Source organism: Triticum aestivum, chromosome 1D, assembly GCF_018294505.1.
Source record: "Triticum aestivum cultivar Chinese Spring chromosome 1D, IWGSC CS RefSeq v2.1, whole genome shotgun sequence".
Taxonomy (NCBI): Eukaryota; Viridiplantae; Streptophyta; class Magnoliopsida; order Poales; family Poaceae; genus Triticum; species Triticum aestivum.
The window spans coordinates 2,709,076-2,725,367 of NC_057796.1; the positions used below are offsets into that span (position 1 = coordinate 2,709,076).

Genomic DNA, 16,292 nt, shown 5'->3' on the forward strand with positions numbered 1-16,292 from the left:
CGACGTACTCCTTCCTCCTATATATACCTACGTACCCCCAAACTACCAGATACGGAGCCAAAAACCTAATTCCACCGCCGCAACCTTCTGTACCCACGAGATCCCATCTTGGGGCCTGTTCCGGAGCTCCGCCGGAGGGGGCATCGATCACGGAGGGCTTCTACATCAACACCATAGCCTCTCCGATGATGTGTGAGTAGTTTACCTCAGACCTTCGGGTCCATAGTTATTAGCTAGATGGCTTCTTCTCTCTTTTTGGATCTCAATACAATGTTCTCCCCCTCTCTTGTGGAGATCTATTCGATGTAATTTTCTTTTGCGGTGTGTTTGTTGAGACCGATGAATTGTGGGTTTATGATCAAGTTTATCTATGAACAATATTTGAATCTTCTGAATTCTTTTATGTATGATTGGTTATCTTTGCAAGTCTCTTCGAATTATCAGTTTGGTTTGGCCTACTAGATTGATCTTTCTTGCAATGGGAGAAGTGCTTAGCTTTGGGTTCAATCTTGCGGTGTCCTTTCCCAGTGACAGTAGGGGCAGCAAGGCACGTATTGTATTGTTGCCATCGAGGATAACAAGATGGTTTTTTTATCATATTGCATGAATTTATCCCTCTACATCATGTCATCTTGCTTAAGGCGTTACTCTATTCTTATGAACTTAATACTCTAGATGCATGCTGGATAGCGGTCGATGTGTGGAGTAATAGTAGTAGATGCATGCAGGAGTCGGTCTACTTGTCTCGGACATGATGCCTATACATGATCATACCTAGATATTCTCATAACTATGCTCAATTACGTCAATTGCTCAACAGTAATTTGTTCACCCACCGTAAAATACTTATGCTCTTGAGAGAAGCCACTAGTGAAACCTATGGCCCCCGGGTCCATCTTCATCATATTAATCTTCCAACACTTAGTTATTTCCGTTGCTTTTTTACTTTGCCTTTTATTTTACTTTGCATCTTTATCATAAAAATACCAAAAATATTATCCTATCATATCTATCAGATCTCACTCTCGTAAGTGACCGTGTAGGGATTGACAACCCCTTATCGCGTTGGTTGCGAGGATTTATTTGTTTTGTGTAGGTGCGAGGGACTCGCGCGTAGCCTCCTCTGGATTGATACCTTGGTTCTCAAAAACTGAGGGAAATACTTACGCTACTTTGCTGCATCACCCTTTCCTCTTCAAGGGAAAACCAATGCAGTGCTCAAGAGGTAGCAACCTCCCTGTTCCACACACACACACACACACACACACACACCTTGGTAATGACACACACACACACACACACCTTGGTAATGTGCGGCGAGCGCAGGCGCATGGTGAAGATGCCTTTTTTTTTCAAGTGTGGGGGAGGCTGAGTTACGTGCATACCTGATTTGTATATCGTAGTGCCTGTGCAGAAGCAGGTTGTTCTGGAGACTAAATGCGGTATGTGTTTAATTTCCTATCTACACTACTGATGGATCCACCTTAGTTGATGTGAAGAATAAGGCGACTACAATGGTGAAAATACTGTTGCATTTCAAGTCATTAAACGTTAATAGAGACGTGAATAGCATGGCACATGAGATTGCAAAGTTTTGCTATGATTCAAGGGCTGATGGCACGTTAGTGGATGGTTTACCGTCCTGTGTACACTGGTTGTGTTGAGTTTGATTCTAGGCCGGTGCTCTATGGTGTAAATAAAATGGAAGGAAAGCAATATTGTTATCCAATGCTTCTCCTCTCATATATAATATCTTCCCCTATGGTGGGTTAAGATAATTCTCTATACAAAACAACCATAGTATCAGAAGTTACAAAACTCGAATGCGATTACGATGGTGTGTTCGATTTGTTTGTAAAAAAACTATCAAAGGCGCTTCTCTAAGTTGCATAAGTGCAAGAACCATTGAATATATCTATTTTTCTGGAAGGATTCACATTGCAAACAATGCCAGAGTCGGTCATCATTGAGTCACCGATGATAAAAAAACATAAACATACTGTTCATCATCATCACATGTACAGAGCCAACTTCTCATTGAAACTCAGTGATGCAACCAATCATACAGTATGTTGTTTAGTTGCTTTTGAAGGACTCGTGTTGCCAAGTGGCACCATTAGACATCACCGAGACAAGCACTACGTGATAGATTCGATGATGTGGTCAAAATGAAAACAAAAACATAACAACAATCACTATCCCACGCGAGAGGTAGTTGACATTGCCGAGCTCAATTGTAAGCGATGAATGGAAGTATGCACCCAATCACACTCTCCCTAACATTGGACGGGAAAAATCCAAAAGCAATGGATTATGATATGTCCATCAGTAGACCACTAACTTGCTATAGAGGATATACAATTCAACAAACATGTGCAATGATCTCTTCACTAGAAGCAATGATTTGTTCTAGAATAATACTACAATAATGTATAAATCCGGTGTAATTACCTAAACCTTTGTTGTCGCTCTCAAGTCTAATTTAGTATGTCCTTGAGAATCTCGAGCCAACAATGTATAAATAATCTAAACACCATTGTACTAATTGAATATTTTGGGGGGGGGGGCAAAACTGTGAGCGGTGAAAAATGAGTGAAATAGATATGCTTGTTGAATTATAATAACATGGTGTTTAATTGTGAAAAAAAGCAAGCCAATACTTTCTTATGTTTCGAGAGCAGTTGAAAAGGCATTAGATTTATCTATTTCATTTGAAAGGGTTCACATTGCCAAGTAGACATTGCAGAAACTAGTACGAAAAGTCAAGCCAGAGTTGACGATACAAACAAAACATGAGACATAAACAAAATACTAATCACCATCCCACATGAGGGATACACTGCACTGCCTAGTATCAACGTAATGAGCGCATGCAAACAACCATGTGTCCCATGGTTTCCGCGTAGCGAGAAGAAACCCTAGATGCGACGAATGGATTACGACGTCTCTGCCCATAGATGACAAACAAATCCATTACCAACACGATGGGCGCAATAATTTATCTATATGCTTTGGAAGGACTCATGTTGCCAAGTGGCACCTTCAAACATCGACAAAACGAGTAAGGAAAGCCAACCAAGAGCCGATGCTATAGAAAAAATAGAAACAAAAAGAAATGCCAATCGCCATTCGATTGGGAAGCCAATCTGTTTGTGGCGGTAATTGATGCATGCAGCCAAACTTGTGCTCCTTGTTTCCGCCCAGCTAGAGAACCCTTTTTTTGTGGGAGTAGCTAGAGAACCCTTGTTTCCGTTAGAGTTACGATTTTTTGCATCGATTGACGACAAATAGACCCGTTACCAACATGAAAAATGTAATAATTTATCTAACTATTTTGGAACGGCTAGCATTGCCAAGTGGGACCCTCGGATATCGCAAAAACAAGTAGGCAAAGCCAACCGAGAGTTGACAATATGGACAAAAAAAATGCCCGCCGTGATTGCACGCGGGAGATACGGCGCATTACCGAGACTAGCAATAACGGACACGTGAAACAGATGTGCAACCGTAGTTTCCGCCTAGCCAGAGAAACCCTAGACGAGATGGATTAGATGTTTCCATCCATATGCGACAAACATATCTATTAGCCAGTATAATCCTAGATCGGTCCAAACCCTCGCTTTTCGAGCTCAGTTTCAGTACGTGTTTGACACAGCGCAAGCCTACATGAAGGTTAATTAGTCCGCCCCAGAATACTGATAGGCTAGAGTTAATACCAACCACACAACCCTAGAACCTTCCGAACCCTCGCTTTCGAGCTCAGTTTCAAATACACGAAAGATCCAACACAAGCGCATAAGAAGTTAGGGAACATAAGCAAGAACAGTTAACGACAGTCACCATTCCACACGAAGGGAGGGATACGAGTATACGACGCAACCGCCGACCCCGATAGTAACCGACACATGCAACCACTCGTGACCACCCGCTTCTACATAGCTAGAAGAAGAAAAAGAAACATCTGCAGAGACGAAGGTTCGCGATGTCCCTGTCCATCAAGAAATGACATGAATCTGTTAACAACATGGCATGGAAGTAGCAGAATAAACCATTGCACACACTTGTGCCTAGCGCATCCGCGGGCGAAAGCAACGGTTTAACACTAGTATACTAGTAGTGCGTAAGTAACTCAGACGTAGATACCAACAACATAGTACAAGGCCATCCAAAAACCCTCGCTTTCGAGTCGTTGGCTCCACCGTACGTGGTGGACGTTAATCTACACATACATGTACACACAAACCTACCCATGAAACAAATAGAGCAGAAGGCATGCGCATAATTTTTTTTGTTTTAAAAGCGCACACAAAAGCGTATATATGCTGTGTGGAAATGTATGTGCATAGCATATCTTTCGAGAGGATGCGTGTAGATGATATGTATGTGCAATACACACACACGCGCGCGCGCGCACACACACACATTGATGGTGGAAGATTGTATGTAGCATTTGATTTGATGGCTTTACCAGCCGCCGAAAGTGGAGATGTTAATGGAAGCGTATATATGGAGTATATATGCATTTGTATAGACTGCATTGATGGTGGGAGATCGTGGCATTTGATATATATTGATTTTTTTTGCGGAACATATATTGATTGATGACGTGTGTGCGATATATTCATGATGTGTGTGTGATATAGTATATATTATGATTTGTGTGCGATATGTACACACATTGATGGTGGGAGATTGTGTGTAGCATTTGATTTGATGGTTTTACCACCTGCCGAGAGTGGAGTTGGGTAATAATGAAAGCGTATATATGCATTTGTATTTGTATAGGCTGACTGCATTGATTGTACAGGATTGCTTGTACTCCCCAGTTTACAAGTCCCGCGCGTATACCTATGTTGCCAATTTTATCACTCTAATATAAACTATATAACACAAAAATTATACCATTTAAAAATAGAAAATCCGAAGTTTATATTGGTATATTTTTCGTAATATATGACTTGTATCAGGTTGGTCAAATTGACAGCGTAGGGGTACCCGCACGCCCTGTAAACTGAGAGAGAGGGAGTATTAATCGCCTCGGAGGAGCGTACAATACTTTGGGCAGGCACGGGGGCTGTGGTGGTGGCCCGACCGTTTACCCGGAAGGAAGAAACCGCAGACAGGAGAGGAGGATGACGTGCGGGCCATAGCCAGGGCCAGGTGGCCGCCCCCACGTGTCATCCGGTGCAGCCCGCTCCCACCGCAATAAGAAGAGGGGCGTGTGGCCGTCCGTTGCAAGGGCATCCAACAAGATACGGCGCATTACTGAGACTAGCGACAATGGCCGCGTGAAGCCAATGCGCATCCGTTGTTTCTGCCTAGCTAGAAAAACCCTAGACGAGATGGGTTAGATGTTTCCATCCATATGCGACAAACACATCTATTATCCACTTTTCGAGCTCAGTTTTTCGAGCTCAGTTTTAGTACGTGTATGACGCAACGCAAGCCTATTACGGCTAACTGGTCCGCCCCAGAACCCTAATAGGCTAGAGGTGATACCAACCACACAACCCTAGAATGTTTGAAACCCTCGCTTTCGGGATCAGTTTCAAATACACGCAAGGTGCAACAAAAAGCGTATAAGAAGGCAAGGAACATAAGCAAGAACAGTGAACGACAATCATCATTCTACACGAGGGAAGGGAAACAACGCACCACCGACCCCGGTAGTAACCGACACATGCAACCACCCATGCCCACCCGCTTCTACCTAGCTAGAAGAAGAAAGAAAAGCTCTGGAGAGACGAAGGTTCGCGATGTCCCCGTCAATGAAGAAACGACAAACAATTCCGTTAACAACATGGCATGGATGTAAGAGAATAAACCGATGCACACACTTGTGCCTAGCTCATCCGTGGGCGAAAGCAACGGTTTAGCACCACTAGTATACTAGCAGTGCGCAAGTAAGTCAGACGTATATACCAATAGGATAGCACAAGGCCGTCCGAAAACCCTCGCTTTCGAGCCGTTGGCTCCACCATACACGGTGGACGTTACGTGTACAGATTTGTTTGAATAAAGCTCTACGTTCACTGAAAAAAAACGCTGGCTCCACCGTACATGGTGGACGTTAATCGACACATACGTGCACACACAATTCTACCCATTATAGTGTACATGCAAGATATGCGAACAACAAACAAATAGAAGACACACACATTAATTTTTTTTAAAAGCGCACGCATGGCGTATATATGTTGTGTGGAAAAATGTATGTGCTATGCATATATCTTTCAAGAGAACCGAGGAGGAAGAAGGCCTCTCTCCATCGAACCCGCCCACACCTTGGTGATAGATGTGCAGCGGCGGCAGGGGCATGGCGAGGAGGTGATGCTGCTGCTAGGTAGGTAGGGTTTCTTTCGGCCTGCACGACGACGAGGGATCTGTCTGAGGCTGCTATACGACGAGGAGGAGGAGCGTCCAGGGGCGCCTCTATCTAAACCGGATCTATCCATGCCGCCCTTCGATTTTGAAATTTCAGTATTTCTTTCCCCCTTCTTCTGCCCATGCTCGTTTTCCCCCTTCTTCTTCTTCTTCGATGTAGGGAACCAGAAGCAACAACAGTCAACGACAGTCACCATTCCACTTGCGGGACACAATGCACCCGCGGATCGCGGTAGTAACTGACACATGCAACCACCCGTTCGCGCCTAATTAGAAGAAAGAAAAACCTCTGGAGAGACGACGGTTCACGATGTCCCTGTCGATCAAGAAATGACAAACAAATCCGTTAACACCATGGCATGGAAGTGATAGAATAAACCAGCGCACACACTTGTGCCTAGCTCATCTGCGGGCGAAAGCAACGGTTTAACACCAGTAGTATACTACCCGTGCGTGAGTAAGTTAGACGTAGGTACCAACAGCATAGTACAAGGCCGTCCAAAAAAGCCTCGCTTTTGAGCAGTTGGCTCCACCGTTGGCTCCACCGTATGTGGTGGACGGTTAATCTACACATACATGTACACACAAATCCACCCATCAAAGTACACGCGCATAAATTTGTTGTTTTAATTAAAAGCGCACGCAAAGCGTATATACGTTGTGTGGGAATGCATGTGCCATGCATATCTTTTAGAGAGGATGTGCGTAGTATCCATACGTATATAATTTTTGTGAGATGACATGTATGTGCAATATATACACACATTGATGGTGGAAGATGGTGGCATTTGATTTGATGGTTTTACACATACGCGCGCACACAAAGCCACCCATCAAAGCGCACATGCAGAGGCATGCGGACAACAAACAAATAGAAGACACGCGCATAAATTTCTTGTTTTAAAAGCGCACATGCATATCTTTTCGAGAGGATGTGTGTAGTATACACACATATATAATTTTTCTGAGATGATATAAACACACATTGATGTTGAAAGATTGTAGCATTTGGTTTGATGATTTCTACCACCTGCCGAATGTGGGGATGTTAATGGAAGCGTATATATGGAGTATATATATGCATTTGTATATATAGACTGCATTGATGGTGGGAGATTGTAGCATTTGATTTTTTTTTGCGGAAGATATATTGATTGATGATGTGTGCGATATATTGATGATGTGTGTGTGATATACTATATATGATGATTTGTGTGTGATATGTACACATATTGATGATGGGAGATTGTGGCATTTGATTTGATGGTTTTACCACCTGCCGAAAGTGGGAGTTGGGTAATAATGAAAGCGTATATATGCATTTGTATATGTATAGACTGACTGCATTGATTGTACATTATTGCTTGTATTAATCGCCCCAGAGGAGCATATAATACTTTCGCGGGCGCGGGGGCAGTGGCCCGGCCGTTTACCCGGAAGGAAGAAACCACAGGCAGGAGAGGAGGGTGACATGCGGGCCAGGGGCAGGTGGCCACCCCCACGTGTCATCCGGTGCAACCCGCTCCCACCACGATAAGAAGGGGGGGCGTGTGGCCGTCCGTCGCAAGGGCAGCCAAGAAGATACGGCGCATTATCGAGACTAGCGACAATGGACGCGTGAAGCCAATGCGCATCCGTTGTTTCTGCCTAGCTAGAAAAACCCTAGACGAGATGGGTTAGATGTTTCCATCCATATGCGACAAACACATCTATTATCCACTATGGTTGTAGACCGGTGAAAACCCTCGCTTTTCGAGCTCAGTTCCAGTACATGCATGACGCAACGCAAGCCTATTACGGCTAACTGGTCCGCCCCAGAACCCTAATAGGCTAGAGGTGATACCAACCACACAACCCTAGAACGTTCGAACCCCTCGCTTTCGAGCTCAGTTTGAAATACACACAAGGTGCAACAAAAAGCGTATAAGAAGTAGCGAACATAAGCAAGAACAATGAATGAGAATCATCATTCCACACGAAGGGAGGGATACGACGCAACCGCCGACCCCAATAGTAACTGACACATGCAACCACTCGTGACCACCCGCTTCTACCTAGCTATAAGAAGAAGAAAGAAGAGCTCTGGAGAGACGAAGGTTTCGCGATGTCCCCGTCGATGAAGAAACGGCAAACAATTCCGTTCACAACATGGCATGGAAGTAAGAGAATAAACCGATGCACGCACTTGTGCCTAGCTCATCCGCGGGCGAAAGCAACGGTTTAGCACCACTAGTATACTAGCAGTGCGCAAGTAAGTCAGACGTATATACCAATAGGATAGCACAAGACCATCCAAAAACCCTCGCTTTCGAGCCGTTGGCTCCACCGTACATGGTGGGCATTAATCTACACATACGTATACACACAAACCTACCCATGAAACAAATAGAGCAGAAGGCATGCGCATGATTTTCTTGTTTTGCTTTAAAAAAGCGCACACAAAAGCGTATACATGTTGCGTGGAAAATGTATGTGCTACACACATCTTTCGAGAGGATGCGTGCAATCTACACACATACATAATTTTTGTGAGATGATATGTACGTGCAATATGCGCGCGCGCGCGCGCACACACGCATCGATGGTGGAAGATTTGCATGCATGTAGAATTTGATCTGATGGCTTTACCACCCGCCGAAAAGTGGAGATGTTAATGGAGTGAAGCGTATGTATATATGGAGTACATACGCATTTGTATAGACCGCATTGATGGTGGGAGATTGCGGCATTTGATATACATTGATCTTTTTTTTTTGGCGGATCGTGTGTTGATTGATGATGTGTGTGTGAGATGTACTCTACTATGTATGGTGATTTGTATTTGTGTATATGTATATAGACTGACTGCATTGATCGTACAGGATTTGCTTGCTTGCTTGTAGTATTAATCGGCCCTACGGAGGAGCGTAGAATACTTTGGGCGGGCGCGGGGGAGGGGGCGGTGGCCCGGACGGAAAGAAGAAACCGCAGGAGGGTGACGTGCGGGCCATAGCCAGGGGGATGGCAGGTGGCCGCCCCCACGTGTCATGCGGCGTAGGCCGCTCCCGCCGCGATAAGAAGGGGGGCGCGGGGCGTGTGGCCGTCCGTCGCAAGGGCAGCCAAGAAGAAGGCCTCCCTCACCCCCTTCACCACTCCGGCTGCCCCCGACCCGACCCCATCCATCCATCCACAGTATCCCACACACCCTCGGTGCGACGACGGCGGGATGGCGAGGCGGTGCTGCTGCTGCTAGGTACTAGGTAGGTAGGGTTTCTTTCGGCCTGGAACAAGAAGACGAGGGGGAGGGATCTCGCCGCTGCCCGCCGAGGACGAGGACAAGGAGGAGGAGCGTCCAGGGGGCGGCGGATCTGCTAGCGTCTTCCCGGTGAGCGCCTCCATCTACACCGGATCTATCCATGCCGCTCTTCGATTTTGAAATCTCACTGTTTCTTTCCCCCACCTTCTTCTTCTTCTTCCGTCCACGCTCCTTCGTCTCCCCGTAGGTGAGGCTTCTTCTTTGGCCGTCAATACGGGGAGGACGGACGGATTGACGGAGGGGGATGCATCCTTCGTGTTCCCCTCCGATTCCGTGGCCGGATTTCACCCCCTCCCGCATTCTTCCTCCTCGCCCGCTCCTTCTTCGATTTCTCCCGGGGGGTGGATTTTCCGCCGATGGATTCTTGGACCTCCAATGTTCCCCGCTCCGCCGATTTCTGGCGCCAGCGGGCGGGGGCGGATCTGAGGGTTCCCCTCCTGGATTTCGCAGGAATCCCACCTAACGCCCCCGCACCAACAGCAGATCCGCTCACGCTTATTAAAAATGAATTAAAATCCCACTTTCCCCACCACCGCCACCATGTGCAAGATTTCCTCCTCCTCCATGTATGTTGACCAAGAAAATAATTTTATCCGCAGTGCAAGAATCCGCGTCTTATTTTATTTTATGCACGCACGCATGCATGATTTCACCTGCGGATCAGCTACTCCTCTACACGCAGCAGAATCTACCGCTGCCAACAACAGACAAATTTCTTGTGTCTTGCTCAACCACCTTGTAACCATCTTGTCTGTTTCTTCTTCTTGCAGTTGCAGGAGGCTGAACGTCGCAAGGAGGCAGGCATGGAGCACTACACCATGAGGCTCAGCGCGGGCGGAGGGGCCACGCCCACCCAGCAGCAGCAGCTCTGCCCCTGGGGGGAGCCCCTCATGGCGGTGGCGCCCGACCGAAGGTCGAGGTTCTGGCAGATGGACGTGGCCGTGGCGGCGCAGCCGGCCCGCATCGAGGTCATATGCCCGCTGCCGCGCCGCCCCGCCCGCCCTCCCCACCCCGTCGAGCCCTTCGGCAGGGCCACCTCCAGGCCTATCAACGGGTGGGTGTGGTAACTCTCATCATCATCATCCAGTTGCTTGCATACATGCATACATACTTGTTGTGTGTTTAGTTTATTTTGCTCATATGGTTGGTGATGTTGATGGCACGATACCTTAATAACTTGAATTGCTGATTGATATGTGGTATTAACACCGGATATGAGGTTGCATATTATGATCTTGTTAGAATCATGATTGTGTAAGGCGTACACTCTATTAAACTCGTGCAGCAGCAAGTAGGCATATGCATGGAAGGTAGTTAGAATTTTTTTGGAGGGAAAAAACATGCTGTAGGGCGCTTATAACGGTCGACAGGTTCTTACATGGGACATCACTAACTGTACGTTACCAGAAGCTAGGAAGACAGCGAAGCATGCACACGTTAGCCGACAACAAAGCGTGCACACGTGACGCCAGAGTAGGCAACAAAGTTGGTTTAGTGTTGCATCTCGCCAGGACATCATGCCTCAATTGAACCAACAAAAACTAGTGCAGTAGCAACAGACTTGACATATAAGGCTATAACGGTCGATAGCTTCTTTCATGAGACAACACTAAATGCGTAACTAGAAGAAGCTAGCAGAGGCAGAGCATAAGCACGCAACGGCATAGTATGAAAACGGCATACGGTTGTATGTCGCGACAAAGTAGGCAGGGGACATGATTTAGAGTTATATACCATTTGCACGGCACATTTCATAACCGTCTCGGTACCGTTACAAAAGTCCAGTAGCGACAAATTAAGCGTGAAACACGTGTCTGACCTATGTTGCTTTGATTTTTGCAGGACGCTACCAGTGTATAGAACAGACTCCGCCTCTGATATCCTTGATCTCATCCTCAGCAAGGTAACCTTGGTGCTTTAAATAGATAGCCAGTTTGTACTTTATTATATGCGGCACCATATCATTGATATCTGATGCCAGATTGTTTGTGTCTCTTGCCTTTCAGAATGACCCTGATGTTGATACCGATTCCAACGGCCAGGCTGGCTTTTTCTGTGGTTCGCCTCCTGTCCGCACTAACAACCCCATTGTGAATGATCCGCAGTTTGGTAGGAACACCCCCTGTTTTTCTCCTCTAGGGAGCCCATTCAGCAAGATGCTTGGTGGACGAGCTGAAGTAGGCTCTCCGTCTTGCGGGGCGAGTAGCAGCCCAAAAGTGAGGATCGAAGGCTTTGCCTGCGGGAACAAAGAGAACCATTGTGCAGTCACCTTTGCCTGAGAGCATTTTCGCCATACCACCAATTCACCATTGACCATTAGCGCCATTTTGCACCCCCCATCCCACCCCCCCAACATGTAAATTTTCCGCCCCCGAGATACAGCTAGTCCCTTTAATCCTAAGCTAAGCTAGTAGTACCTATTCGAGTCAGAGTTTATTTAGTCGAGTTGAGTTGAGTCGAGGTGAGTCCTCATCGTCGCCCGCCTGGTTGTCGCTTTTGAAACTGCGCAATCGCAGAGAGCTTTCGGTTATGTACATAGGCGAGGTCTCCCGTCCCGTCCATTGTGTCCTGTATCTACATCTTTGTAATGTGTGTGTGTGTGTGTGTGTGTGCTTGTGTCTTGTGTCTAGCAAGTGTCCCCAGTCCATGGGTGTGTTCAGAGTCTAGCAAGTGTCCCAGTCCATGGGTGTGTTCAGAGTCTGTAAATACCGTCTGCCCTGCATTCAGATGCATAATTAAGAAACTATTATATTATTATATTAAATCCTCTTTTGTTCCTGTGGTATTATCATAGCATCTATCTGTGAATTGTGATGTTGACATTCAGCTGTCATCATATAGTTTCTTTACACAGTTCTTAGGCAGCGTCAGCCGCCCTGGTTCATTGTGTTTGCAGCCTGTGGTGGGGCTTTTGTGTGCACACTTCTTGGCATGATGTAATTTTCACTGACCCTTTTTAGATGAACTTGGCCCAACCTGTGTGCACGATACTGCTGTAACATGAATTGTACCTTGTCTGGCTTTGGTTAACCTCTTACTGTAGCAAATGAGGTGTTGTTGGCCAAGAGATTGACAATCTTGTGTTGCCCTTGAATTGTACTTTGTCTGGCCTTGCTAGCATCTTTTTGAAATCAAAGTGTTGTTGGCCAAGAGACTATCAATTCTTGTTGCCCTTTGGGGAGGATGTTTGTTGCAAAGCTGATGCTGATGTGTAGTGAAATGAAACTTTACATACGTGTGTGGAGTGTAGTTTTGTTTGGCCCCAAGCAAGGGTGAGATGAGATGAAGAATTCTTGTTGTCTTTCCTTTGGATGTTGATGGGGTGCTCAATTCTTGTTGGTGTGGATGAATCTGATGCCGATGGTGATGGACAACATGAGACAGACGTTTGTTCTTGTTCTTGCTCTTGCTTTTTGTTTTGTCTGGGTTCAATCTTTTCTTTGTCCTAGGAATCATCATCAGATAAATAAAATAACCTCTACATGAAGGAAACAATAAACCTAACAAAACATAACCCATAATTGAATGATGATTTGTTATTCTTGTCACTCCTGTACAACAACTGGGTTACATCTCATCTTACAATAATAATACAGCATTAGCAAATTGGTGATGCTCCAATTGAGGGAGAAGAACATCTTGATGATGATGGTTACAATAAAAACTGCCTCAAATTTTGTGTTCTTGTTCTTGCTTGTTTTTTTCTGGGCTCAATTCTTATGGTGGGAATCAAAGGGGATAAAATACTCTTCAAGTAGATACAACCCATGTGAATAGCCTGATCTAACCACTCAGACAGAACAAAAACAAGAAACTCTGAAATGAATGATGAATTGTTATTCATAGTTGAGGCAAATTGAGGGCCCCATCTGTACAACAATTGGTTACAAATTGCATTTATTCACAAATAAAATGAAATGGGCTGTGTTTTTACAACATGATGATGCTGATGGTTACACTAAACATTGCTGTCAAACTAAACCTGAGTCAAGGTTAACTATGATGTACAGTTTACAAATGAATGAAGGAATGCAAATATGAATGAATTGGGTGAATTAATGGATCAGAGCTACAATTAAGCTGTGCAATAATCAGTGGTGAGATGAGATGAGATGATTGGATCATCATCGATCATCTCATCTGATGACGGCCCTCGAGTGCCTGAGGATCATGCTGAACGGCGGCGCCGGCGGGCGAACCCGGCGACCGCCGGTAGCCGTCGTTGTCGTCACGGTCGCCGCCGTCGCGCCCTTCTTCACCACCACCACCTGCCCCGTGCTGTCCCTCTTCCCCGTGCTCGTCTTCACCTTCTGAACAGCCGCCGGAGAAGCAGCAGCAGGAGACCGAGGAGGAGGGGCCGTGGCCGCCTTCGCCGGCGTCGTCGTCTTGGCCGCCGCGAGGGCAAACGCCTTCTCCAGCGTGTTGTTGCTGATGGGATTGGGCGTCGCCGCCGGCTTGCTCCTGCGGCTGGCGCCGGCGGGCACGTCGCCGCGGAGGCTGGACTCGAGCAGCAGCACGCCGGCGCAGTGCTTGAGCACCTCGAGGCTCACGCGCGCGCCGTCCAGGCACCGGAGCCCCCGCGCCCGCCGCGCGCCGATCCCGAAGTGCTCCGCCAGGGCCGCCGCCGCCGCCTCCTCGTCCTCCTGGCCGTCGTCCCCGGCGCCGGCCGGCCCGAAGCACCCCTGCGCGCCCTGCGCGAGGAGCACGTCGAGGGAGTCGACGACGCCCACGGGCTCCGGCGCGGGCAGGCCGAAGGCGGCGAAGGCCCCGCGCACGCGCGGGCAGCCGGCGCGCCGGATGCCGTGGCCCGCCCACACGCGGCCGTCCAGCAGCTCGAAGATGTCCGGGAAGACGTCCTCGAACGAGGGCGCGGCGGAGGAGGCGGAGAGGACGCCACCGTCGGCGCCGGCGTCGTCCGGGCGGATGAGGGTGGAGTAGCTGGAGACCTCGACGAGGCGGCGCGGGCAGACGAGGATGGCGGCGAACTCCAGCAGGCGGCACTCGCCGGACGGCGGCGCCGCCTCCACGTCGAAGAACACCATCTCCCTCTTCTTGGTGTTCGCCATTGGTGGAGGTTTCTTGGCGGTGGAGCTCTGTTTGTTTCTTGCTTGTGGGAATGGATCAATGGAGGAGAGGAGGGATGGGAGAAGGGACGATCTTGTCTTGTCGGAGGAGCCTGCGGTATATATAAGCTTTGACGATCAATGGCGGGAGCTAGAGAGGTTAGCTGAGAGGGAGGGAGAAGAAGATGAGGAATATTTCTTCTGGTTGAACTCCTCCATGGAGAGGAGAGGGGAGAGGGGTTGCTTGGGGTGGACGGTGCATGAGTTTTATGTTTGGGGACTTCCAACAGTGGAAGCAAAGCTAGCAGCTTGCTCAAAAAGGAAGGTAGGGCATGCAAGTTAGTTGAGTAGTTAGTTACCTCAACATCTCAACCAACTCTCTCATGTTGATGGGGGTGCAAGATTCCAAGTTTCACAAGCATGCAACAACATTATCCACCTTGGCAAGTCACTACCAAGAGCCCATTTCATTTTCTCTTCCTTTCTTCTTCCCATCAAATGGACCAGTTCTTCTTTTCTACTCCCTCCGTAAACTAATATAAGAGCATTTAGATCACTACTTTAGTAATTTAAATGCTCTTATATTAGTTTACAGAGGGAGTATGTGTGTATATATGTATGTACTCCGTCCGTCCGTCTGTATGCACGAGACATCGACCGGAATTTCGACGAAATTCGAGTAGATTCGTTGCCGGGCGCCGGAATATCTGTAGCCTTGAATCATCCGGCCCAATTCAAGCAAAGCATAAATTAGCCCAAATCTCATTGAAATTTAGAGAATTTTCAAACTTCCAAAAAAAAGAAAAGAAAATCTGGAATTATTTGCAGCTTGGCCGGGAATATGTATGTTCCCGACATTTGAAACATTGGTGTGTGCTACACATATGCTTGAGAGGTAACAAAGAAATGTGTTATGGAAATGCTTTTCATGATCTCACGATCAAGCAGCCTTGTTGCTGGCCTTGAGTTTTTCCTGCAGGCAATATGCAGTGGTGTGAAGCTAGGTGCTACCTAGTACCTAGCCATAGGTGTGTTGTGTCCCCTTTGCGTCCGTGTGGGGGTCACCATTCTACCCACGCGCACACCTACTAGTTAGTAATTATTTATTCTAATCTAGTATGGCTAAGAAAATCCAAATACAATGAGAAGAATATTCCACATACGTACACGGATAGATGTTTCTTCTTCTTCTTCTTGGACGCTTGCAATCTTCTGTTTCAAATTCCCCTCTAGCTTGTTAATCACATGCGCGCAATAGTACCTTTCAGATCGGTCTGACGTCGAGTTCGCCTTCATATCTAGAGTTCAATCATATTTGCAAAGGATTCAATGGAACCAACCAATCCACTGTCGCTGAGGTGGACAAGAAGCGGAAAGGCTATGTCTGGTTTCTTTTTTTCAAATGATAAGTGCCACACGTGTGGCACGAAGCACTCCGGTATTAACGTTTCTTACAACTAAGTTGTCATCCGAAAAGGAAAAAAAAAATAAAACTTGCCAACCGAAAGGAAAGTTGTCGTGCTTGACGACTACAGTTGCTATCCTTGCGT

At 46.9% G+C, this 16,292-nt stretch overlaps 2 protein-coding genes across 2 annotated transcripts; one reads left to right on the forward strand and one right to left on the reverse strand.

The window, feature by feature from the left end:
* The first annotated feature begins 9,457 nt into the window (after nt 1-9,457).
* LOC123179781 (uncharacterized) lies at nt 9,458-12,464 on the forward strand. The gene is made up of 4 exons (XM_044591659.1): nt 9,458-9,748; nt 10,450-10,733; nt 11,522-11,582; nt 11,686-12,464. The coding sequence occupies exons 2-4, from the start codon at nt 10,483-10,485 to the stop codon at nt 11,956-11,958; spliced, it is 585 nt and encodes a 194-aa protein (XP_044447594.1). The 5' UTR covers nt 9,458-9,748; nt 10,450-10,482; the 3' UTR covers nt 11,959-12,464.
* Nucleotides 12,465-13,496: 1,032 nt separating this feature from the next.
* LOC123179779 (protein NEN4) lies at nt 13,497-15,919 on the reverse strand. Its single transcript, XM_044591658.1, has one exon. It carries the CDS (start codon nt 14,743-14,745, stop codon nt 13,816-13,818), a length of 930 nt encoding a protein of 309 aa, XP_044447593.1. The 5' UTR covers nt 14,746-15,919; the 3' UTR covers nt 13,497-13,815.
* Between the last annotated feature and the right edge of the window lie 373 nt (nt 15,920-16,292).

What these genes read in the sequence shown, in the direction of transcription:
- LOC123179781 (XM_044591659.1), top strand. Translation starts at nt 10,483, where the DNA reads ATGGAGCACTACACCATGAGGCTCAGCGCGGGCGGAGGGGCCACGCCC. An exon ending in ACCTCCAGGCCTATCAACGG is followed by an intron (nt 10,734 to 11,521) that starts GTGGGTGTGGTA and finishes TGATTTTTGCAG; the next exon opens with GACGCTACCAGTGTATAGAA. An exon ending in TTGATCTCATCCTCAGCAAG is followed by an intron (nt 11,583 to 11,685) that starts GTAACCTTGGTG and finishes CTTGCCTTTCAG; the next exon opens with AATGACCCTGATGTTGATAC.
- LOC123179779 (XM_044591658.1), bottom strand. Translation starts at nt 14,745, where the DNA reads ATGGCGAACACCAAGAAGAGGGAGATGGTGTTCTTCGACGTGGAGGCG.